The sequence below is a fragment of the Cyprinus carpio genome, chromosome A21, assembly GCF_018340385.1.
Source record: "Cyprinus carpio isolate SPL01 chromosome A21, ASM1834038v1, whole genome shotgun sequence".
Lineage (NCBI taxonomy): Eukaryota > Metazoa > Chordata > Actinopteri > Cypriniformes > Cyprinidae > Cyprinus > Cyprinus carpio.
This window is the reverse complement of record NC_056592.1, coordinates 19830770-19856535: the sequence shown is the minus strand read 5'-3', so window position 1 is coordinate 19856535 and position 25766 is coordinate 19830770. Positions and strand designations below refer to the sequence as shown.

The 25766-nt window shown below is 37.1% G+C and overlaps 1 protein-coding gene across 4 annotated transcripts; it reads left to right on the top strand.

Moving 5' to 3' along the window:
* The first annotated feature begins 1252 nt into the window (after positions 1–1252).
* On the top strand, positions 1253–24983 carry LOC109046569 (gamma-aminobutyric acid receptor subunit alpha-1-like). Of its 4 annotated transcripts, XM_042711220.1 has the most exons (11): positions 1946–2178; positions 2327–2602; positions 3762–3862; positions 6389–6495; positions 8091–8158; positions 10160–10380; positions 12516–12598; positions 12995–13138; positions 14366–14518; positions 21791–21993; positions 24323–24983. In XM_042711220.1, the coding sequence occupies exons 2-11, from the start codon at positions 2591–2593 to the stop codon at positions 24638–24640; spliced, it is 1410 nt and encodes a 469-aa protein (XP_042567154.1). In that variant the 5' UTR covers positions 1946–2178; positions 2327–2590; the 3' UTR covers positions 24641–24983. The 4 variants fall into 4 exon arrangements, with proteins under 4 accessions (XP_042567156.1, XP_042567154.1, XP_042567155.1 ...); XM_042711222.1 differs by lacking the exons at positions 1946–2178; positions 2327–2602 and adding an exon at positions 1253–1836; XM_042711221.1 differs by lacking the exon at positions 1946–2178 and having other exon boundaries at positions 2192–2496.
* The last annotated feature ends 783 nt before the right edge of the window (positions 24984–25766 follow it).

The following is a 25766-nucleotide window of genomic DNA, read 5'->3' as shown; positions in this document are numbered from 1 at the left end:
GACCAAGTAAATGAAGAATATTGTAACGCAGTCAGTCAAAGTTCTGGTACAATGATTTCAAGGATGGTGAGCACACAGAATGAAAACATTCATTTATATCTCAGCATATGCCAACAAAGGTTATTCAGAGCAATATTAAGTACAGATACAGTAGTTGTGAAAAATAAAAGTATTGTAAAACAAAACAGTTTTGGTGCGAGGATATGACTAGATTCTACAAACAAGTCACAAGTTCGCCTGCCCATCCAGTCCTGATGGTTAATAGTAAATGAACTTGGCTTGCTGTCCTCAATGGAGGCTCGAACCCGATACTCTGCTTGAGCTCCAAGTTCAACCCATTGTGGGACTATATAGAGGGAGAATACAGAAAGAGAGGAGGAGATGGGGAGGTGGAGGGATGCCGGAAGAATTGTCGCTGGGACGGCGCAATGACTGCTGCTTTATATAGGCTCATGATGATTGGCAGGACTGAATGATTAGGCTCCTCCCAAACCAACGTTTGGAACTTCATTACAGCAAATGGCATGGTATGCATTTGTAAAAGTCTTATGACCACCATTTTGCAATTCATCATTCTTTGTTTTTTGTTAAAGAAATTGAGAATTGAAATAATTACTGTCCAGAATTACTAAAATGCAGTGTAACAAACAGAGAATGAGAAACTTTTATATATTGTGCCTCCAATGTATAGGCTACATTTGATTCACTATGTTAACAGAATAGCAGGACAGTTACGTCCGTGCATTTTACTTGAATTATATCCATGGGACATTTTTATATTATACATTTTAAAGGCTTAACATTACAGGGGAAATTATATGCATGCAGCTATGATCAGTTTTATTTATTTATATTAAACAACATCTTGTGTTATGTCTAATGTAATGCTTAATCATGCAAAGGTCTCCTCATATGTGGGGGTCTGTGAGGACCTCCGCTGCTCATTACCCTCCAGTGCACGTGTTTGCTGTAAGAAAGCTCAGCTCGAGAGCTTTTTTAAAAGCTGTCTACAGTCTCGTGGCTGTCCGTGGTGCAGAAGCGATACGGGCAAAGTCATACGAAACATGTATTAGAATTAATGTCACCCTATAAACGTAAATCAGTTATGAGTTGCTGATTAGATGAAGGGTACGTTCCGCAAATAAAAACTTTCCTGATGCACATGACGCCGTCTGCACGGTCACGTGCGAAACGTGCAGTGATACGCGAGATCCGCGACTCCTTCGCTCAGGTAGTTCCATGATGGGAACACAGTGAATTTAAGAAACGAAGACACGGTAGACTCACGTGCTCTTTAAAACTTTAGAACTAAAAGTATTTGTGTTGCAGCTGTTGCTCGCATTGCATCAGGTTAAAGTGGAACTATACTAATGACAGCGAGCGCAAGAGGCATGGGCTACTAGGCTGCTCATCATGATTTGTTGTTAAATCCTGTCTCGCGCATGCATGAACATGCACATGGACACATAAACGTCAAGACGCTGTGGAGTTTGTATGAAAGCAGTGCTATGTTTCAGATCGCCCCAGCATCGCTCTCCAACACCCAACAGGCTGAGATCAATGCTTGCGACGTGGCCTCTCATAAGCTGCGCTATTTTCCTCGTTAATGTCACGTTTAAAACACCCTCCGGCTTTTAGTTTGTGTCCTCACTACGCAAATGATCAGAAAAGCTCCTCTGCAGATGCGCTGTAACGACTGCGGGTCTTCCTTAAGCGTTTGATTTAAAACATATATCTGTGCGATATTCCAGGCGGTGGGCGAGTCGGTGAGACGAGGGGTCGTAGAGACTGCTTCAAGGTGATTTGGGGAAAGATTCGAGCCATCGGGATTTTTCGGTGAGAGATGCATGCATTCCACTTTATTTGGGTTGTATGCATGTGCATGTATTGCGGTTTGGCGTGCATATTGTTGAATGCGTGCCTGGCATGCCTTTAACGTGGCAGCGCTCGCAATGTTGCTGTAATAATTAATAGCATGTTAATTGTGATGGAGACGACGCGCGGTGTGTTATTGGTCCAGCGCAATGCAAGAGAGCACGAAAGAGGCGAGAGCCGGGTAAAAAAAAATGTAAGAGGATTTGATTCCCCAACCACTGAAAGAGATTAAGTCGACAGCAGCGTAAGTGAAATTATGCTGCATATAAAAATGGCACGGATTGGTCTTTCGATGTGAGATTGGTAGGTACCACCTTCCATTCTGAATCACAATCGCCATGTACTCAAGTGATCTCATTTCAGGGACATAGCACCATTGTTCTGCTGTATTAAATCTTTATTCTTGTGGATTTGGGGTTGGTCGATGACTAATTTGCTGTGAACTGGGAAGAGTTTCGATGAAGAGTGCGCGAGAGCTGCGCGCGCTCGGCAGCATCATCAGCAGCAGCAGCAGCCTCGAGCTCAAATTCAGCACAGCTCACATCTCAGAGCATCATCTCCTCGCATCCAGACAGAAAAGACGTGTGCGAAAGTTTGACGATAAGGTGCAATCGATTTAACGTAAGTCTTGACGCTTGTGTCTTGGATATTGTAAAACCGGGGGTTGAGGGATCGCAACTGCATAAAGGTAGTGCCATATTCCTGGAAACCTAAAATGGATTATGAGGTACTTTTATCTTTGCATGATGTTTGTGGTGTGCATGATTGCTGTGAACTTGGCGACTGTCTGAAATGATGCGCACTGTTTGCTTAATTACTCCAATTGAATTACTACACATGTTTAGGAGCAACCCCGAGGCGTACGCCCAATACTAATTCAGAGATACCTTAAGACGTGCTTTTGATGATGCACTCTCGCGACAGAACTCAAAAAGTGTGAACGTTATGGATTGTGTAAGCGTAATAATCCCTGGGAAATCAGGGAATTTCGCCCAAATCTATCTCGTGCGATCTGAATGTGGGCATCGCGGAGAGTGCCTCGGCGAGTGATCAAGGTTTTTACATGGAGCTGTAAATCATTTTGCATGATGTTAATGGAGGATTAACACGCCGACTGTGTGTGGAATGATTTGCGTTAATGCATATGCCAACAGGCGGAATGAAAGCACACCGATATGTATTTCTACATATATAGCACTCTGTTATGTGTATGAATACAGATTAATATTCTTAAATTTGTCAAAGTGCAATTAAACATTGAGTATTTGCATAGTGGGTCTCGTGGCATACGTAATGACTGTCGTTTCGTGTCATGCAAAACCGTGTTATTTTGTTACTCTGAATTCTGATCATATAATTGCTTTAGTCTTGATCCACACTTTATGTAAGCTATAAAGGGGTCAGGACCACATCAACGCACAGCATTCATGATTGCTCCTCTAGTAGATATGCTCAAGCTTTGAATTATATCTCAAAGGTTACAAAGGGGAATTATGAACATTTTGTGGAGCACTTGTTAAACTGCCATGGGGTACTGTGCTTTCAGGATTTGCATTTAGATGATTAAATGTGTTAAATAACAAATCACATAACAAATATAAAATTACAGGTATCCCATAGGCAGATATTGATTGGTAACTGTGGGAGTAGCTGCATGTGAGCTGACACTAAAGACCTACTTCTTTTGGACCTGTTTGTCTAAAGACATATTTTAATTATATTACCGAGGTATATTAATGCACATACTCCCTATAATCGCGGTGTGGGTTTTGACAACCACATACCTCACTTCTTCCTGCAATTCCTCCACCTCAGTTAGAAGAGAGAGGAAAACCCTGGGTTTCTTTGAATGACGCTTTTAATTAATGTATTTTTTTCTTCTTTAGAGGGGATTCATCCTTTGGAGAATGATGTGGGGTGGAAGAGGAGTAGCTTGGCTTTGGATTTGGGCCTGTTTACTGGTGGCCAGTGTTCTGGCTGGAAAAAGGTATGTTTTTCACCCATTTGATGAAATAATTAACACATTCTCTACTTTTGATAAAGAGCACTCTCTATGCTGTAGTTACAGTAATGTTCAGTTAATATGTAAGGACTTTGATCTAAATGTAGCTCTTTGATCTAAACCTACGATGTTAACAGACCAAGATCAGAACCTCAGGCTTCAAAGAGGATGTCATGCTAATGAAGCTTTCATTAAGGTTTTCATTCTGCTGCAACTTTCTTTTACTGTTATACTGCATGCTTCATAGGTGAATTCTGCTGGCATACATTTTGAAGCAGGAAATAAAAAAACTGCACATGTCTATTATCCATAAGCAACATCACTGAATTAGTTTCTTTAGACAAAAACATGTAGCAAGATATTTCTAAAACTACAGCCAAGTGCTTTTTTAAATGTAAGGACACATGCAGAGTTTGTAACCAAACATACATATTTATTTGGGAGGATTTGGCTTGAAAGGTCTAAAGTGTAATATTAAATAATGAGTTTATATTTTCATGAATGCAGCTTGGATTTATGTGTACTGTTAGCAGAGAATTATGCTGTGGGTTTATTTCTAAATGATTAGTTACAATAATAATATAAAAAGATGTTCAGGGAGGGAAAAACAATTCTTTTTCAAAAATCATGGTTGTAAAATAAAGATAGTAAAGTGATTACAAATGCCATGCAACATTTTGCTTGCTTTAGACATATTTTATAGGTTTAGACAGGTGACCATCACAGCGATGTTGACATACCCATGAATATTTTATAACAGTACTTTAAACATGCCATAGGCACACAGGGTCTCATTTGTAAGCTGTGCTGTGAGAGCATGCATTCACACTGTTGCTGTTCAGATGACCTGTAGATGGGGTTGCTGTACAATGTTTAATGGGGATCTGTATGCTGCTCATAAGCACATGGATTTGGCAGTGTGTTGTTCATGTCTGTATTGTTCCTCTTTCAACCTACTATCACCAAATCTGCCAAAAAATATGTTTGAGTTTATTATTACTAAATAAAAATGGCCTGAGCTCTGATTTTCTTTGTGCATTTTTCTCTGAGGTAATTTTGGGTCAGGCTGGCATTACCGGCATGCTGTGTGTGTTGTACTGGCATGCATGCGTAATATATGAGACTGCGTTTTCCTCTCATGACCCCTTTTCCGTGTGGCTCATGAGGTCTGTGTGCATGTGCGTGTGTGTCTCTCTGCGCAGATGGGGGAGGGTGGAAGTCTCCTCTTTTTGTTTTTATTCTCGTTGTATTTGAGCCAGCCTGATGTTGAATCCAGTGAGGTCCAAAGGTGTGAGAGCCCACTTGTGAAAATGCCTGAGTTTGGCATTTTTATAATAGAACAGAAATAAAATAAACTAATCAGAATTTGATGGCAAAAAATTTTTTACTGCTCGAGTCTGGAAGTTTATACAAACCAGCATGATTTGAAAATGTTTGTTTTAATTAAAGCAAGGTAATCTGATCTTTGTAGAAAGGAGTTAAAAGGGTCAATATCGAAATTTGCTTACATTTGATTAGTGTCCTAGAAATAGTACAGCGTCTTTATGTCATAAGTTTTCTTTGAAAACACAGTGAAAACCTGGTCTTAGACTTTCGGGCTCCTTTGTATGTTCTGCTGGGAGACATTAAAACTGACTGAAATGAGCATAAAACGCGTTCACTGTTCTTCTCAGCGATGGCAAGCATATATCATCTGACAATTGTGCTTACATTTTATTTAACTGCTTTAAATCAATAGTTGTCCATGTTGCTTTACTGGAAGATTTATAGTGGAATTACTTGCAATAATACATGCCAGATATGAAATACACGGGATACAAGGCTAACTTGCAGTTCAGTGTGGGTGATGTCTCTCTCTTTTGGGGTCTGTTGCATCTCTCTGTCTCGCTTTTCTCTATTTAAAAAATATTTAGTGATCCATGCTAACTAATCGTGATGACCTCATCCTCTCCTTCAAATCTGTGTCCATTCCAAACAACAAACAGTGTTTATTGAGTCGTCAGACACACTTGCCAGCGGAAAAAGAATGGCAACGATTACCAAAAAAGCAAGCAATTATGTATGAACGGTCAGCCGGTGATTGTTTTTAGAGGAGCACAAATTGGCCACCGTCCTCACAGGCTCTTATTCATAAAGTACCATTTTGCACTATATGATTAAACTGCATTTTGCTCCTAATCATTGGACTGAAATGAATTCATTTTCTTTGCAACCATGGGTGCGTCTTTTAAAATTTGGCTTCGTGTTGCTAGAACTCATGCTTATTTGCATCTAAAAGAGTATTTTAGCTAATTAATAATGCATTGTTCCTGTGTATATCGTCCTTTGCTCCTAAGACGAGAGGAGATTTGTTGTTTATCTGCAGGCTGTTGCATTGCGAATTCTCTTTAAACAGGCTGGATGTTTCAGAGTTACTCCGAGGAGGGTGTTGCATTGATCTTTCACATCAGAGTGTGTTATAGCTGTTCATTATGTGTTTTGAATAAAGCGCCTGCTGTTTTGCGTTGTCAGCTCCAGTCAGAACGCAGATGAGCAGAAAGACAACACCACAGTTTTCACCAGGATTCTGGACAGCCTCCTCGATGGCTACGACAACCGTCTCAGGCCTGGGCTCGGAGGTAGGTGCAGAAGTTTCTCTGAGGATTCGCCTCATGCATTCGTGTCCCAGTTTTCAGCCCTGTGGGAGATTTCTAAACTTACATCTTCAAACGGATGTAACAGCACTTTTTCACGTCGGGAAAATAAATCAGTAACCAATCATGTTCCGATCGAAGTAGGTTTCTAAATCACTTATTTAGCAGTTTTATGTCATTTTATCACTAATATTTTCATTTTGGTGGTAGGATGCAACATGGATTTCTGTGGTTATAATGATAAAAAGAAATAAAAATGATTCTTAGATTTAAATGTAATGTTCTGCAGAGAAAAGCGTTTCCATTCATCTTTTATAAATAAATAAGTTGTTTCATGTTATGTGTTGCAACACCTCAGAATTACACTAGTACCATTTTATATACACGCCATATTCATTTTCCCCTCACAGTTAAATCATGGTAATAAGAGACTTTAAAGGTGGCAGATATTTCCTTTACACAATGATTTTCTAATAGCTTTGCTATTTTCAGAAATAAATGTACATTTCAAAACTCTTAGTACTAATCTTACATCATCAGCAATGCCCTTTTCAAGCATTTCAACATATTTTCGGTTATGTTAGTACGGTAGACAAAATCACAAAGTATCTTTCTCACTACACATAATAAGTGTTTTATCATGATAGTAAAACTAAAATAGCATTATTTGCTAAACATGTTACAGTAATTTAGTGTTATGAAACAATCCTGAATGTAGAAAGAAATTGTAATGAAAGCAAGAGATCAGGTGTTGAAAGGACATTTGAAGATGCGGTCATTGAAAGACATGAAATGCAAAAGCATGCCTCGTCAAAAATGTGATGAAGGCGATGGCGGAGAGCAGTTTTGTTCTGAAGAAGCCTGCCAGGCAAAAGCACATCAACTGAACATTGTTTTCCACATAAATACAGATCATTTAACACTTGACATAAATTAGCTTTGAACAGAACTGAATGATTCATTGAGTTAGCAAGGAACTCCTCACACCTGTGTCATATATTTTTTAATTTTCCGTGCATCTGTTTGACCTTACCTGCATTACCTTAGCGCCCACAAAGTGACAACATGTCATTAATAGCAAGTAAAGCTGACTAACAACTTCTGTCAACATCAGTCATCGTTTCATGGCACATAGACATGCTGTTTTTCACTGAAGCAAGAAAGTAAGGTGCATTTCTTTATAAACGGCACCAACGTATTTATAGGTTAAAGGTTTGTTGATGTGATTAGAAATTTTAATGCTTTGTGGTTTGGTTTGGTTTGGTTTGGTTTGGTTTGGTTTGGTTTGGTTTGGTTTGGTTTGGTTTGGAAAGGAAAGGAAAGGAAAGGAAAGGAAAGGAAAGGAAAGGAAAGGAAAGGAAAGGAAAGGAAAGGAAAGGAAAGGAAAGGAAAGGAAAGGAAAGGAAGTATTAGAAGTGGGTTGCCAGAGAGAGACAGACCCCATGAAAGTGGAATGTGAAGAGTTTTCTGAACCTCGATTCGATCAGAGTCAGGCAGGTTGAACCTCTGGATTAAAGCGTTGTTAAAACTAATGACCAGCACTGATTGACACTCAAACTCCTAATTTCTTGCTTCAACAGAGCGTGTAACCGAAGTCAAGACTGACATTTTCGTGACGAGTATTGGGCCGGTCTCGGACCATGACATGGTAAAACTTTTTTACTTTCTATAAATGTCACAGGTTTCCTGTGTAGCCAGTGTTCAGAAGAGTCATTTACATGCTCAAATGTTTTTACCACACTGAAAAGCTTGAAATGTGATGATTTAATCTGTAAATAATCTGTAAATGTGAAGCCAGATCCGGTATTCAATAACAGTGGAAGTAAACTTGGAAATTACTAATTGATTATAACACCATAACCCATATTTCTTATTACTTCTTTACATAATAATATTAATAAAAAAAAAAGGTTGGGACACTTCAATCACATGTATATATATATATATATATATATATATATATATATATATATATATATATATATATATATATATATATACACATATATATATATACATATATATATATAATATATATACACACATATATATATATAAATATAATAATATAATATATATATATAATACCAATAGATTAATGTATTGGAAGTGATATTTATTTATTTAGATTTAAGCACTAGAAGCATGTCAAGCAGAACATTTCACAAAATATTTTAAATCATAAATGAGAAAACCATAACACTTGTTTGTTCAAGTGTTAGTGAAACATGTTCGTGGTTGATGTGATGTTTTACCCGATGCCTGTGTGAACTGAGGGGAAGGTGCATCTACAAAAATTACCTTTAAAAGAAGTAAAGTCAGTTCTGAGTAGAGCTCTAGCATTATCTGTTTGCAGACGCCACTTAGTGTTGCCATCTAGTGAAATGACATTCAGATATTAGTATATCTTTAGTGATCTATTGGAGCCACTGTATATACTTGATTAGGAAATTCGCTCTACGTAATATTTTTTATTTCATAACATAATGGCATATCCTGCAGAATATCAGATACTGATCAAATCAGATTTCTCCTGCCAAACATAAGCTCCTTTATGAAGCAACTCTACATGTTATCCATACATGCATGTAAATCAAGTCTGCTCATGTCATAAAAAGAGTAAAATGCTGCAGTTATGTTGGATTTTTTTTCTGCTTTACATTTCATTCACCCAGTTATGTGACTCTACCTAGAACAACTGGCTGTCTCTGTGTCATAATGGATGATCATGCGAAAATGAATAAATGCTTGCAGCTATGACGATCAGTGGTTGTTAGAATGATTCATGCTGCTAATTATGGCCACCAATGCTTCAGAAAGCTCATGGTTCCTCTTGATGACTGCAGTTTTACTGAAATTACTACACAAAAGCCACTCTATAACTACAAGTCTCTATTAGAATCCTCAAACCATTCTTTTGTCATATTTGGAGCTTGACAGCAGCTGGTCACTGTGAACTGTCATTGTATGACAAAAGTGTAACTTATATATATACTGTAACTTTTGTCTTTTCTTTATTTTAAATGACAACACACATTAATCATCATTTCTGTAAATGTGCCAGTGTTAGCCAGCTGGCTAATTTTCAACCACAGTCCTTTGGCCAGATGTTTAAAAAGACCTTTAAATAACCACATAAATAACAAGAAGAAACAGCAAAACATCAGCACAGTAACTCAGTAACAACAGATAGCTTTTCCACAATTAGCCATGCAAGCACACAAAGCGACAGCACACAACCCTAAATAGTTCAAATGCAAGCATGCTGGAAAAACACTTAACATACATAAAGCACATCAGATGCAATTTTGAGTTAATAAAATAATAGCACACCCCTAAATTGTATAACAACACTATACAAGAGCATTCCAGACAATTAATAAAATACTAATTAAATAATCCAAACATGCTCAAGCCATGCATTTGGCCATCTGACAATGAGCAAAGCACATGGAACACGTGTGTATCAAACACATTTTTTAGTGAAACAAACTAAATTTGAAAATGCAAATGCACAGCTGTCATAATCTTGCTCCATGGTCATTTTTAGTAGATGAACACTGAACATCACATGAACTATGAACATGTTTCACTAACTATGAGAAACTACATGGGATGAGAAAACGCTGTGTGATCGGTGGTCTTGCAGGAGTACACCATCGATGTGTTCTTCAGGCAGAGCTGGAAGGACGAGAGGCTGAAGTTCAAAGGTCCCATGGCAGTGCTCCGTCTCAACAATCTCATGGCCAGCAAAATCTGGACCCCCGACACGTTTTTCCACAACGGAAAGAAGTCAGTCGCCCATAACATGACCATGCCTAACAAACTTCTGCGGATCACAGAGGAAGGAACTCTGCTTTACACCATGAGGTGAAGCTGCTGCTTATTTTCAGCTGCTTAGAAAGAACAGATGGTGCATTTGATCACCTTTTCATTTTAATGATGGTGTTTGATCTGAAATGATCTGGATCTCTCTCCGTATAGAAATATACTCAAATATATATTTTTTTAAAAATCTATAAATGTGTTTTGCATATTTTGTCATAAATACCATGACTAATGCACAGGTCAGGACAGCACATGTTATAAAGCATCCTTTATTCTGTTTAATTAGTAGATTAGGGTGAAGATGGAAGTTCATATTTGTGTCAACTAAATGAAAAATGGGAGGAATGTACCGTAGGGGGATGACATTTACTGATTTATCACGCTGTCAAGCTGGAGTGAGATTGTGTATGTGTGCGTCTCTGTACTGTAAATGTGGGGAGAACTGAGCTGTAGTAATTCCTGTCTACAGTTGGTGTATATAAGGGATTTAAGCGGTTGCATAGGGCCCCTGTGGCCCAGGGGTTCAGACAGTAATACGTGGTAATAACAATAGCTTTGATAAAGTTTGCTTGTGTCAGTCTTGTGCGTTAATGTTTAAAAATGAAGAGTAAGTGATGAATTTCGGTCGCATTTTAATTTGACATTCGCGAGCACTTTGAAGACACTAAGTGCAGTTATCGTGGGCACTTCAGAATACGTTAATATTTCTGGATACCTTATCTGAATTGTTTGGATTTTAGAATGCATATTAGCTTAATTTTCAATGAACAGTTAAATTTTACAACACTGCATGAAAATTCGGTCTGAACAAAATCAGCAGGGCTGAATCAAAATGCAAGTTCACTCTCGGACAGTAGGTGGCGCTTATGGAACAGCAGAAATACTGCATATATACACCTGCTTGTGATGGAGAAGAAAGGAGGTCACAACAGTATTTAAATGTTTTCAAACAGATATTTAGTGTTGTATTATCTTTGGTGTTTATCAAATGACGCCAAATACTTAAATCCTATTAAAACATTTAAAATGCACTTATATATTTTTGCATTTTAACCTGGACTAAAATATCCTCTATTGTCATTTTAGAACTCATTGGCAGGTGTTTTTGCTTTATTAAAGCATGAATCTCACTAAATTTTGATACATTTCTCTGAAAGCAATGATTCAACTTTTTCAATTTTTTTAAGTTTGCTTAATAAGTAAATATATTTTAATATTTATAACTTGAAAACACTTTAAAAAAATCTGCTTAGGGCCCCTAAATGCTAGGGCCGGCCCTGGGTCTGACCAAAATATTTGATCACTGTATACTCGATATATATATCAGTGGCGAGTGGTGACTTCTTTAACTGAGTGTACTAGCTAATTTATGTATTAGTTTATCAGAGAGGACAGGTAGCACGTGTTAATGTCTTGAACAGACATTAAGTGGCAGTCACTTTAATTACTAACTATTTAATAAATAGTAATAAATAGTAATATGATGCCATACTTGTATAAAGATTTTTTTGAGTGAACTTTCGAAATTCTTTGCTTGAGGAAACATGACAGTATACAGTTACAATTCCTCACATTTTTGCACTTGGGCGAGCAATTTGTGAACTGATTTCCTGATTGCACATGAAATCACCAACATGCCAACGACCCAATGAGAATGCAGATCAATAATGATGATTCATAGCAAGAGAGTGCAGACACCTTAGCTGACGTGGATCCGCTCACCCGGAGACTGGCACAGATATGCAGATATGTTTGGCAAATGAATAATTTACAGATAGTTACATACGCATTCTTAACATTTTATTATGCAATCCTTATGTTACACCTTAAATGACAGGAATGTTGATATTTGGCCGGTCTCAAATGGCTTCAGTATGCATACTTACTGTATATGGACTGCACACCCGTCATTTTAATGCCTGTATCTGGATAATCTAGTAAATTAAATACTATAATAAACACAAATGGTCACATGTATGGTTACATCTTTAAATTCAGAATGGGTGAGCAGCAACTGCACTTCAGTTGAATTCCATTTTAATGCATTGCTTTACACCGTTTAACAACAATTATATATGAGTTATACATACTTATATGCATCATCGTACTGTCCAAATGTATTTTTATAACTGTCAAGATTATAATATTGTATCCTGCTGTCTCTCTGTCTGTCTCAGGCTTACGGTCAGAGCTGAATGTCCCATGCACTTGGAGGACTTCCCAATGGACGCCCATGCTTGCCCTCTCAAATACGGCAGCTGTAAGTACAGTTTTGTTTACACGCTTCCGTGTAAAGTTCAGATACTACTCAGAGTCTCAGATGGGGACATCCTCTTAGGTCCACAGAGTGTAGAGATCATCTCTACACTTACCCGTCACTTACCCGAGTCCACACAACCAGCCGAATGGATTTAGCTACCACCTAATCCTTGAAAAGAAAGAACAGATGCGTCTGCGCTGGAGGAAGAATGAGGAGGGGGGGGGGGGCACATGAATAAAAAACAAGCTTGTGACTCAAAGCCACGAGGCTCTAAATATTTCAGTGTCTGCTGCGCTTGAGAATCCACTGCAGTATATGACCCCGGCAAGCTCTGACAGCTGACAAGTGACTTTTGACTTCAGACAGTTGATTTTGTGTTTTGTTTGTTTGCATCAGATGCCTACACGAGGGCTGAAGTGGTGTACGTTTGGACGCGAGGGGCGGCGCAGTCTGTGGTCGTGGCTGACGATGGCTCCCGTCTCAACCAGTATGACTTGATGGGACAGACTGTCGACTCGGGTGTGGTGCAGTCCAGCACTGGTGTGTGTTTAGATTTAGAAATGAAGCCTATGGTTATGTTTTAACAAGTTTAGCCAAAGTAGCTTGCTCCAGATTTTATAATTTCCCTTGTGGATATGCATATTATTATTTCTGCATTCTGCTCCCTCTTTTATTGGCCAATTGATACAGGTACTTTAACAAAAGAGTCCAAAGTGGGTTCATTGGACTACCTCCTTTTTCAATAATAGGATTTAGTTGTCAAACAGTGAATACCCCATCAATATCGATCAGTCAGTGACAATATTTTGACCAACTGACGGTTCGCTCTTTACTGTGGCAGGACATGACTTGTGCTACTGAGAGTACTATTCTCTCAGATTTGTTAGTATGTTAATATAATTTGTGATGAAAGACCAGTTTACCGAAAGCTAATTTAGACCAAGATACCAATTCTCCTTGCATCTCAGTAAGCATAAATACAGAAATGTGAAAAAGAGCATCATCTGGAAAGAGCGTGTCCTATTTAAAGCACCATATTTGCATAGAAACCATCTGATAAACATCATACATTCTAAATCATGAACATCTCATGAATAGTTCTAATATCAGCTAGGAATGATTTTATAGCGTTTTGCACATGAGCAAATGCTCTAAATATCACATCTTCCAGATGAAAAGACATACGCTGCAACATATGAGCTCTATATGGTTATTTGTTCCCATGTGGGAAATTCAGGTGCAGAATAGCAGCATCAGACATAAAGTGCATAAACACCATTATGTTTTCTATACACGCGGATATAGACAATCCATGAGAAAACATGAAACAAAAAAAAATATATGCAGTGCAGTGATTAAGGAATAATGATTTGACTTTAAAATAAACACATACTGTATATGCATTATTATATAAATTAGGGTAAAGAATTATTGAATTAAATAACTACATGATATCCATTCAGATTCATTATAATTAATCTTGCATATTAGTATTTGCTGAGAAAAGTCCCTAAATGAAGATATTGTTGTAGAAGATAAGCACAAAGTAGCTTGAGAAGTCAAGTCTGTCGGTCTGAAGTAGACTTTCTCATTCTGTGCTGCTGTTGTCGTACGTGCCGGTTAGCTTGCATGATTAATTGCATTAATCTTGGGTTCATTTCTTTATAATGAACCGTGGTAAATTAACACGTTTAATTGACTGTCCTAATACTCATTAATTAATGTATATATGGCTTCCTTCAAAGAGCTCTTCTCTTTCACTTCCAGGAGAGTATGTTGTCATGACAACACATTTCCACCTCAAGAGGAAGATCGGTTACTTCGTCATCCAGACATATTTGCCGTGTATCATGACCGTGATCCTGTCCCAGGTGTCCTTCTGGTTAAACAGGGAATCTGTCCCTGCCAGAACTGTGTTTGGTGAGTGTCCTAATTGATCTTTAAGTTAAGCAATCGATGCACTGTTAGCATCACTTTACAGCAGTCTCCAACATCTTCAAATCTAGTGAGCTGTTGTACTGCCTAGCTATCTGCTTTCCAAAGAAGCATCCTAACTGAAATACGATCTCATAAATGATTGATCTGGAATAATCTACCTAGACAGCAGCTGCTTGCACCACACAAACAGGGTTCCTCGTGAGACACGCAAAACACTCAACTCACAACTGATGCAGGAGACTTTGATGGTAGCATGTTGCAAAGCATAAAAATATATGTAAATATGCATAAAAATGTCCTGCGTTTCTCTAAGCTCATCCATTATTAATAAGCTCATTCTGGGATTGCCTACTCAGCAAAGTATACCTGTGATGCTGCCTTAGAATTTGGTCAAAACATAGTGTCTTTGTAATTATGCAAAGTACGGTAATGCTTTTGTTTTAAAAACCAATTCTCACTATTGACTAGTGCTTATATTACTAGCATATTGGCTGTTTATTATTACTTATAAAGGTCTGCATGACCATATTCTAGATCCCTTAATCCACACCATACCTAAACTTAACAACTAGTTTGCCCTATAAACTCACCCCATTAACTATTAAAGTTAATTGTTAGTTAATAGTGAGAACTGGTCCCCAAACTAAAGCTGGAATCTCAAGTATAATTATTAAGGGTGTGAAGCAGAGCCAGTATTTGGATCTGTATCTGTAGAAATGATTTAATAATGCATACATTTTTATTTTTTTATTATAGAATATCTGCAGTTTTGTGTGTGGGATAGACATGTCCCCACCAATTTTCAGCCGATTTTTTCTCCAACACTTTTTGAAAGCCATTGAGAAAAATAGCTTGAACCCATGTGCAATGCACAGACAAAGCAGCAGTATCTCATTCCTCATAACTTAATGCATGCATGTTACATGAAACACATATGTAACATGCGGACTCGTTCAGTGGCCGAGTGATCTGCCAGTTTAAACAGATTCGGTGACAGCTGCTGAACTGCACAACTGCATGAACTGACACTGAGGATATCCTAATATGTACACCTCAGTGAATGAGGCTTCACTTACATATCTCTATGCTTCTAGTCATGCTTTTCAGCTCAGCCCTTGTAGAAATCAGTGTGAAATGTATCTGGTTGCCATGACAAATTCACACACTTGTTGCTGCACATCAGAAACCGCAACGGGGCTTTTACACATTCACTATTCACTAAATATTTTTAGATATTTCTAAAGTATTGTGCTGCCACTTGGCTCACCTGCTTTAGAAGTCATTATCCATGCCTTTACGTTTCAGTTATTCAGCTTCGGGCAGATCCCGAAAATCCTTTAAAAGCTATCAAGGTCGGCAGGTTTTGGAACAGAACAAGGGTTTGGGTTCTTTTTTATTTAAATTTTTTTATTTGACAAAAATCTACATTTTTCTGTTTCTTACTTGGTCTTAAAAAGTCGTCTATTTTCAGTTACAGTTTTCTTCAATACTTTATTAAAAGGCTGCATGCATCGATTGTTAGTGCTTTTATAGAAGACGCATGCAAACTGCAAAATCATAAATTCTTAATTTGACAATGAGCACAACAGCATTCAAAGTTTTAAACTGTGCCAGGAGGATTCTGCGTGTCTGTGTGATGTATAATGTAGCACATATCAGAGAGGGAAGATTTTGTTTTTCTGTCAGCATGTCGGCTACCCTTGAATCAAGTCTCCTGACTGGGCACTTTGGATTCCCAAGCGTTTGCATCTGAGGGCTGTCTGTGCCTTAGTTCTTGCTGGGTCGCTCCACTGCAGCCTTGCAAAACTATACTGATATTCTCGATTCTGTGAACTTGTATTCTGCAAATGCACTTTGATTGAAACATGACTAAAGGGCCAAGGATGTGACACAATTGTTTTATATATATATATACCTACTGGAATGGCTCGATATGCTCTGAATTTATTCAGACAAAGACAAAATGACTGGACTCATGAATTCAGTTCCACCCCCAGCAATACAAAACATTCTTCTGAAGACATATTCTTAGACCTGGCCTCTGTAGGCGATTGAGAACAATGTGTCAATGCTGAGACTCCAAATTCTCAGACTGTGTTAAAATCAGCCAGTCCTCGAGGGTGATTAAAAACACATATGCCCTTGAGCCTGAACAGAGCCAGAGCAGTGTCCATGCACTGTGTGAAAGCACAAGGTGATAATGCCAGGCCTAAGGGAAGAACTGGAACTGGTGAACTTTGTCCACCAAGTCTTTCAGCAGATGAAAATCCCAGTATCATGCACAAACCTCCATTTAGCAGACAGAGCAGAATCAGCTGTGGAGCAATTGACTGCACAAGACAAATTTTGATAGCCTGAAGCGACAAATCGGTCTGTGCCTCCTGAACACTCAAGAGGGAAGAGCGTCGCCTGCCCAATGCCAAACTCTTCAGATTCCAAAACACAGGGGCCGGCTGCATAAACCGCTTAGACTAGTCTTAAAAAGTTAGTCAACTAATCTTTTTTTTTTAGACTGGTCATGACTTCTTAAAGTCAGTTATGAAAAGGCTCTAATTTGAATCCGGAAAGTAAGTCTGATTACCTCTTGGTTAGCTACTAGTTGATCAAACTAGTTCTTAAGACACAGTCTTAACATAGTGGCTATGTTTATGCAACTGGCCCTTGAAGTAAATGGACAGAACCAGTACAACGCCAACCTTTCTCCATTTCTCGAAAAGAAACAGCATTGTGTTCCACTTTAAAGGGATTTAAACTCCACCTAAAGTGAGTTGCTGAACCACAATAGAACTCTGAAGATAGCACAGGCAGATAAACCGTTTTCATGAAGAAAAGAAACCTGAGAAGTGGTGACGCCGGTTTCTTTGGAGGGCGGCGTTAATGTCATAAGCTAATGAATTGGAATGAAAATCTCACTGGACTTCAGACAACTGTCCCACCTGAAGCGTATTCCCATAATGTCAGCTTTATAGTTCATCATCTTCAGGAACGTCATCTGTCATTTTTCTCTTTTTGACACTTTTGGTGAAGAAACAACATCTTGAGTCATGACACTGAACTTGACAAGTGTTAGGACACAAGCACTTAAGATCTGAATAAGTACAGGAAGCATAAATGGTAGGGATGCACAATATTATTGGAACGTTATCGGAATCGGCTTAAAATCTAAACAGCAGCTTGTACCCTCAGTGTAACTTTATTATAGTTTATTTAGTTCAAACAAGTAAGTTTTTGCTCAAAACTAACCAAAATTAAAAAATGTTTATAATGTCTGCACAAAAAAAACATTATCAACTATCAAACAAAAACAAAATAAAAAAAAAACAACTATTAGCCAAAACGAGTGAAAAAAAACACATTCTGCATTCCTAATAAATAATAATCTTTCTGTACATACTTGACTGATGGGAAAACTTACCTAAACGGTACAGTTCTGTCAATATTTATTCAAGCTTATGTTATATTGTATCACTTTCTTCTTTGCATGGAACACAAAAGATATGTAGCAGAATGTCCAAGCAGCTCCTTTCCTTATAATTAGAGTAAATGATGACCACCACTGTCCTGTCCACGTCCAGTAGCCTGGAACATTCTGCTAAATAATTCTATTTGTGTTCTACGGAAAGTCTGTTTTGGAACAGCACGAGTAAATTTTAATTTTGGTGAGTTATCCCTTTAACAACACACTGACAAATGGCCCTGCAGTTCCATAACTTGATATATAACGAGGCATAATGCCGATAGTGTGGTTTATGTTGGTGTGAAGAAGTCAGTAATGTCACAAGACTATGATGTTAAAGCAAAATGATGACCAGTATTATGGGTCCATAGTAGGAACTACCTGTATATCACAGAAGCAGCAGCACAACATACTGTGCTGAAGATATTCCTCCAGAGACCTGGGGGTTTTGAAGGAAATTACACCAGAGAGAAGATTCATATTGCTGCTGGAAAGGTCTCAAGACCAGGATAACATTGCTGAGACATAGAACTGAGCTTAATATTATCAGTGTGGAGAGAAAGAGAAATGGCTAAATAACTCAAGACAGCCAGAACTGAAATTACACCAAACAAAACTGCTGAAAAGGCCCTTTTAAGAAGTCTTCAACACTACAGATAAACTAAATTTCACCATGCTTTTCTGAGAGTAATATGGAAATTAGGCCTTGCCTAGAAGGAGAAAGTGTTGAATATTTCATAAGAAACTAGAATTTGTTCCTATTTTCTTGAAGTTTTTTTCAGTAGCATCAGTTTGGTGTTTCTTGGGAAATGCAAGAATAATTATTTCAATGTCTCTCGAACACTCCTCTGTCTCCTGTTGGTTAGTTAGACTGATAGTCTCGTCACACACTCACACCATTGCTTGAGCTTTGTCTCTGTTTGGTTGGGATGCTCAAAGAAACAGAGAAATGTCCAGATAGCACCATATGGGCAATAACACTGTAATGCCACAGAATTTTTTTTTTTAAATAGTACACACACAAAAATCATTTCAGACAAGACATAATGTGGATCCAAAAAAAATTTATAACTTTATCAACATTTAATTGTTTTATTACATGCTTGCCAAAAAGAAAATAAGCTCTTAATTTTTTTCTCTATCATACTCTCCACAGGCTTTCTTTCCCTAACAACGTTACCGATCACCTTTGAGAGTTAATTTCATTATTGTTGCAATCTCATTATTCATTGTTCCTTAATTTGTCTGCTATCCTGTTGTGTGCGTCAAGGAAAATGTTGTTAAAAGATATGGATCATCTTAACAAATGTTCAATATTAAGTTGAGTGGAACATTGTAATAACCATGCTAACTAACCTAATTAGAGCTTTAGCGTTGTGTGTATCTCTACAGGATGAGAAACAACTGAAAAACATCATTTCACATAAAAAATACAAACAAAACAAAACCTAAACAAAAAATTCAAACAATTATAATTATAAATAGAAAATAAAGTACCAAAGATACATTACTGATGCGTTTGTCACGTGAAAGCAAACAGCAGCTTGGTGTTTCTCGGGTATTACTTAGCTAAAGAACAAATAACAAACATTTGTAATGATGCTGTGAGAATCAGTGTTTGGTCAGAGGATCAGTCTGACTTCAGGAGGAAGGTTCAGGCACGTGTTGTGCAGAAGAGACAGCAGGAATAAAAGATGCACTACAGTTTCAATTTAATTACATTCAACCGAGCACATAATTCATACTAACGAATGTTTGCCAGCTGTCACTGTTCACATTGAAAACGTGTTCTAAAGTTTACAGAGTACTGAGTACATTGTCTACTGCAGATCTTGCCTCATTACAGGAGCTCTCTTTGAGGAAGCATGGTCACAACACCGAAAAAAGGCTCTCAGAACTTATTTGTACTTCAGGAAGGTCTGTATAAATTATCTCTGAATTGAATTGGTGACAGAGTATGCTAATGAATGATTAGAACATCTGTGGAGCAGCAGAAATGAACACTCAAGATACTGAGAATAGAAATCTTGTGGCTATAGAAGCCATTGCTCTGATAGAACAAATGATTGCTTAGAAGTTTCACTTATTCTTTTGGAAGGCTCTTATTAATGAGGGAAGAATAACTAAAATTAACATTTTTATTTTAATATAGGTTAGCGTTCATCTGAAAGACAAAGTCATTGTTAAATTAATGTAGCATTCTAATATAATTTTAGCTTTGTATTAGTCTTAAATGCAGATATTTGCTGTCAGCTACATAAATGACAACATTATCTTCAGCATATTGATAGATAAAGGACTAAACTAGATATAAAGTAGCTGCTTGAAACATTATTCTTTCATACAGCGCACACCTTAAATATCCGTAAATATCAGATGTACTGATTTTTTCATAAAGTATATAATTGCATACTCACTGGCCACTTTATTGGGTACACCTGTTCACCTGCTCGTTAACACAAATATCTAATCAGCCAATCACATGGCAGCAACTCATTGCATGTAGACATGGTCAAGATGATCTGCTGATCAAGTTGAAATTGAGCATTAAAATGGGGAAGAAAGTTGATTTAAGGCTACGTCTACATTAATCCGGATACATTTGAAAACGGCGTTTTTGTTTTAAAACGCTCTCCGTCCACACTAGCGTTTTCAAGCGTTTTCCAAAAGAGTCTCATCCACACAGAAACATCAGAAAAAGTTAAATTCGCTTTCTGCGCATGCGTAAAACCTCAAAAAAGCTCACTGCAGATTTTACACATGGAACAGACATGAAACGTTTTCATGCAGTTTTTCTGACAGGAAATTTTATATATTTTATTTACGAAAATAACTCCCCATTCACTGACGCGTCCAGGTCGCACACACTCACGATTGTACGTCTGATCTATAACGCAACTCGCGATCGCGAGTAAATTTGCTTTCATCTTTGCAGGACTGTGATATGAAGAGTGTACAAAGTAACACATCTATAGCAATAGTGTGAAAGTGCATAGCATATAACGCGCACAATACCAGTATAAACATGGATATCTATTGGTTAATATGCGTCACATGACTAAACTTGCATCATCGTTTTCAAAAGCCTCCGTTTTCACAGTCCACACTACAACACGAAAACGGCGTTTTCAAATTTATCCACTTTGGAGAGCGTTTTTAAAAAGCTCCGTTTTCCTTAAAAAAACCGCCTCTCAGTGTGGACGGAAGGCCAAAACGGAGAGAAAAATATGCATTTTCAAACGAAAACGTATTAGTGTGGACATGGCCTAAGTGACTGTGGCATGAATGGCCAGACTGCTTTGAGCTGATAGAAAGAGAACAGTAACTCAAATAACGACTCGTTACAAGCGAGGTTTGCAGAAGAGCATCTCAGAGCCTTAAAACAACACCGAGTGCCACTCCTGTCAGCAAAGAACAGGAAACTGAGGCTACGATTCACACGGGCTCACCAAAACCAGACGAGAGAAGACTAGAAAAGGGTTGCGTGCTTTGATGGTCCTCAATTTCTCGATTTAGAAGGTAGAGTCAGAATTTTGGCGTAAGGACACAAGAGGTTTGAGAGTGTTCTTGCCACACTTTGGGCCCCTCAGAACCAGTTGAGCATCGTTTAAACACCACAGCCTACCTGAGTATCAGAGCTCTGAGGAATGTTTCCGTGAACTTGTTGAAGACAAAAGGGGTCCAGCACTATTCAACACTATTAAACTTAAACACTGTTTTGTTTTCTCTCAGACTGATAAATTTTTGGCATATAGTTGTTTAATGCAGGTGCTTTCCCTATGCTTTGACCACTGCAGGAGTGACCACTGTCCTTACCATGACCACCCTGAGTATCAGCGCGAGAAACTCTCTGCCCAAGGTGGCCTATGCTACAGCCATGGACTGGTTCATCGCCGTCTGTTACGCCTTCGTCTTCTCGGCTCTCATTGAGTTTGCCACTGTAAACTACTTCACCAAGAGGGGGTACGCCTGGGACGGGAAAAGTGTGGTGCCCGAAAAGGTAAAGCCATTTCAGCTTTCAATTAAGAGGAAAACAAAATGTTTTAGTCATATGTCATTGAAGTATTTGATCATAAAAATGAAAACTGTCATCATTTTCTTACTCTCATGTTATGATATTTTGAAGCTACTGTGTTCCATTCACTGAAAGTGTTTTATTATTATTATTATTATTATTATTATTATTATTATTATTATTATTATTATTTACAACATTATATTAGGAAAATTAACGACTTAATACAGTATATCATTATAATGAGAAAAATCTCAAAACTTAGTGTTATAAAATTGAGAGAAAATAATTTTGTATATATTATTATGTTCTAACATCTCATTGTGATGACTTACTATACGGTAACAATCAGAAACGTTTCCATAATTTTGACTTAGTATCTCATATGAGATTGCTCACAATTGTGAGTTAATGTAATGTTTTTGTTTGTTTGTTTGTTTTTTTAATCTCATTATTATGACTTCATATCATACTTCATACTGTTTATCATAATATGCATTTAGTTTCTTGTAAAAATTGGACACTTTCACATAATGATGAAATTTCTCATAATGACTTAATAGCTTGTAAAAACGATTTTTTCATAATAATAAATTTTCTTCTGATAATAACTTAATGTAAGCAACAGACTGGGTGACATTAGGTTACACTAGCGACATCCACTGGATAAAGCCAAATACATGTGAGAACATGGCGTATACATTAGTTGTTTTCATTGAAATATAATTTATAATCTATATTTTACATACATTCTAATGTATTTATTTGTCATTCCTAATAAACTGTACAGTATGCAAAGGTAACCTTGAAATTTTAGGCTTGTAAAATTAATTCAGACTTGCTGGTCATCAGCGTTGGTTTTAAAACATTTTTTTTAATCTAGTTATGAGCTGTGTTGGGCGAGTTACTCTAAAACAGTAATTAATGACTAGTTACATCTCAAACAGTGTAATTCAATAACTGTACTCTCTTAAAGTATTGCATTACTTTCTACTAACTACTTTCTAAATCCCATATCAATGACCAATACACAGATAGATATAAAACTGCTCTTTAAATCCTTTCAAATTAATATTATAAAACTGCATAAATTATTATTCAACTCACCAAAGTGTTTAAAGGGAGAAGGTTTCGTTAAAAACATAAGATGTTGAATTTTGATGTTAAATCCACTATTGCTTTTTATAGAATTGTTCTAAAGTCTATACAGAATATAATGCAATTACAGCAGAAGTAACTAATTAAATTACAGTAAAATTAAGAGTAATCCCTAACTTTTTACTTAAGGGAAAAGTAATTAAATTACAGTAATTTTGTAATGCGCTAAGAAATTATAACCAAGCAACTGTCAATGACTGAAATCTGAATGCTATTGGATTGCTCAAACATTATAAACATCAGCATTAACAGCAGTGACCTCAAACATACAGCATTTGATTCTTATTCATCTCAAGACTAATTGCAACGTAACGTTTAAACTAGTGCCATCAAAATAAGTTTTTTTTGTTTACATACTATACTGTATGTGTGTACTGTGTATATTTATTATGTATAAGTGAGTACACACACATGCATGTATATATATAAGAAAAATGATCTGAATATAAATATATACATGTTAATATTTAAAAAATATATACTATATATCTATATATATATATATATATATATATATATATATATATATATATATATATATATATACATACATAATAAATATACACAGTACACACACATATATTATGTAAACAAAAAAGTTTATTTTTGGATGCGACTAATCGTTTGACACCACATTATAAATCCTTATTTAAAATCGTATAAATCCAAAGAACAGCAAATACTGAATCTGTTCCTTACATAAAATCACTGCGAAATACAAAATCTGGAAAACTAATTTGCTGTGGATTCCCTTGAGATTTTCCTATGGGTTTTTATAATGGGGTTTTGCAATTTATGAGCAAAACAAGTCTGTGGTAAACATCAATTGACGATACTTGGATGTTTTGCTCTGCACGGTAAATTACACACACCCATCCCGAAAACACAAATTGTGAAGCAGTTAAATTTTGAAAACATGTTTCTAATAAGTAACAAGATAAGTGTGTGCAGTTTATGTTGCAGAACAGAACGTCCAAGTATCGTCAAGTTATGTTTTCCGCAGACCTTGTTTTGCTCATAAACTGAAAAAAAAGAAAAAAAAACCCATGGGAAATAAATATATGAAGAATAATCTCAATGACTCTATAGTTAGATATCAGCAATACTGTGTGATCGTAACAGCTGATGACATCCTTCCTGTTGACCTCCTTTACAGCAAAAGAAGAAGAAGGAGTCATTGCTGAAAAAGAACAACACCTACACCGCTGCGACGGCGACGACGTTTGCTCCGAACATTGCCAGAGACCCTGGTTTGGCAACTATTGCTAAAAGTGCCCCCCCTCCGCCAACCGAGCCCAAGGAAGAGCCAAAACCCAAGCCCCCCGAGGCCAAGAAGACCTTCAACAGCGTGAGCAAGATCGACAGGATCGCCAGAATAGCCTTCCCGCTGCTCTTCGGAACCTTTAACTTGGTATACTGGGCAACTTACTTGAATAAAAAACCCAAAATACAGGGCGCCCTGCAGCCACACTAATTCTATCTCCTCTGTTTTTCTCTCTTTTCTTTCTTTCTTATGTTTCTAAACAATAACAACAACAACAAAAAAAAAATTGAAACGAAACAATTTGTCTCAAATTTGTTTCAATAATAGTCAAGCTCCCACTTTCAAGTTTGTGTCCACATATGTAACATACTGTATCTTCCTAGATAATAACGAGAGGGACTGTATTATGTACAAACCACTGCACTGGAAGGGAACTCAAACTTACTATATATACAATCCGACAGTATATCAGACCTGAGAAAATGCTATTCTGCAAATGCACATAGAATTATAGTTTAATACTCCCTTCCTTAAGGAATAGTTAACCCAAAAAGGAATTCTGTCATTAAATACTCTCCCTCATGTTGTTCCAATCCTGTATGCTCTTGTAGAACACAAAAGGAGACACTTTGCTCTTCTCGTTACGATGGCAGTTTAGCAGCTATATCATATCTGTCGAGCCCCAAAGCCAACTACAAGCAACATAAAAGTAAAAGTTTCCATGCACTTTTTTCCAAGTCCTCACATGAATCTACCACACAGACGTCTAGATGATATTCAGTATTTTTATGGTGCTTTTTATTTTTTTCTTGTCCTTTTTGGACATATGTGCTGACTATGTTGTTGTATGCGTAAACATTTTGACAACTTTTGTGTTCCAGAAGAAAAGAAAAAAAAAAAATACACAAACAGCCGACAGGTTTAAAACAACATGAGGGTGAAATAAAAAAAAAAATGGGGTGAACTATTCTTTTAAGATTCTTTTAACATAAAATATGTTTTTGCATTACATTAGCAATGCACCTGGAATAAGTTTGCATGGGTGAAGCTTTCTATACCCAGTTCACAGCTTGATTTCCTCTGTTTCTTCTCTTAAGCCTGTGTTCTGTTATTTGACTTTATATTCTACTAGGGTTCCATTAACAGCAATAAAACATGTCTCAGTGGGGAAAAAAAACAATCATTTACTCATGGATATAAAAAGTGTAGAGAAAAGATTAATGTGTATATCATAAAGCATACTATTTATTTTGTTTTCATGTAAATATTATAAAATCTTAGAGATGTCGATATTAATTTTGAGCTTTGCTAAATGTAACTACAAGGTACAGAGAGA

What these genes read in the sequence shown, in the direction of transcription:
- LOC109046569 (XM_042711219.1), top strand. Translation starts at nt 2,892, where the DNA reads ATGTGGGCATCGCGGAGAGTGCCTCGGCGAGTGATCAAG. An exon ending in TGCCTCGGCGAGTGATCAAG is followed by an intron (nt 2,931 to 3,761) that starts GTTTTTACATGG and finishes TTTCTTCTTTAG; the next exon opens with AGGGGATTCATCCTTTGGAG. An exon ending in CCCTGCCAGAACTGTGTTTG is followed by an intron (nt 14,519 to 21,790) that starts GTGAGTGTCCTA and finishes TGACCACTGCAG; the next exon opens with GAGTGACCACTGTCCTTACC.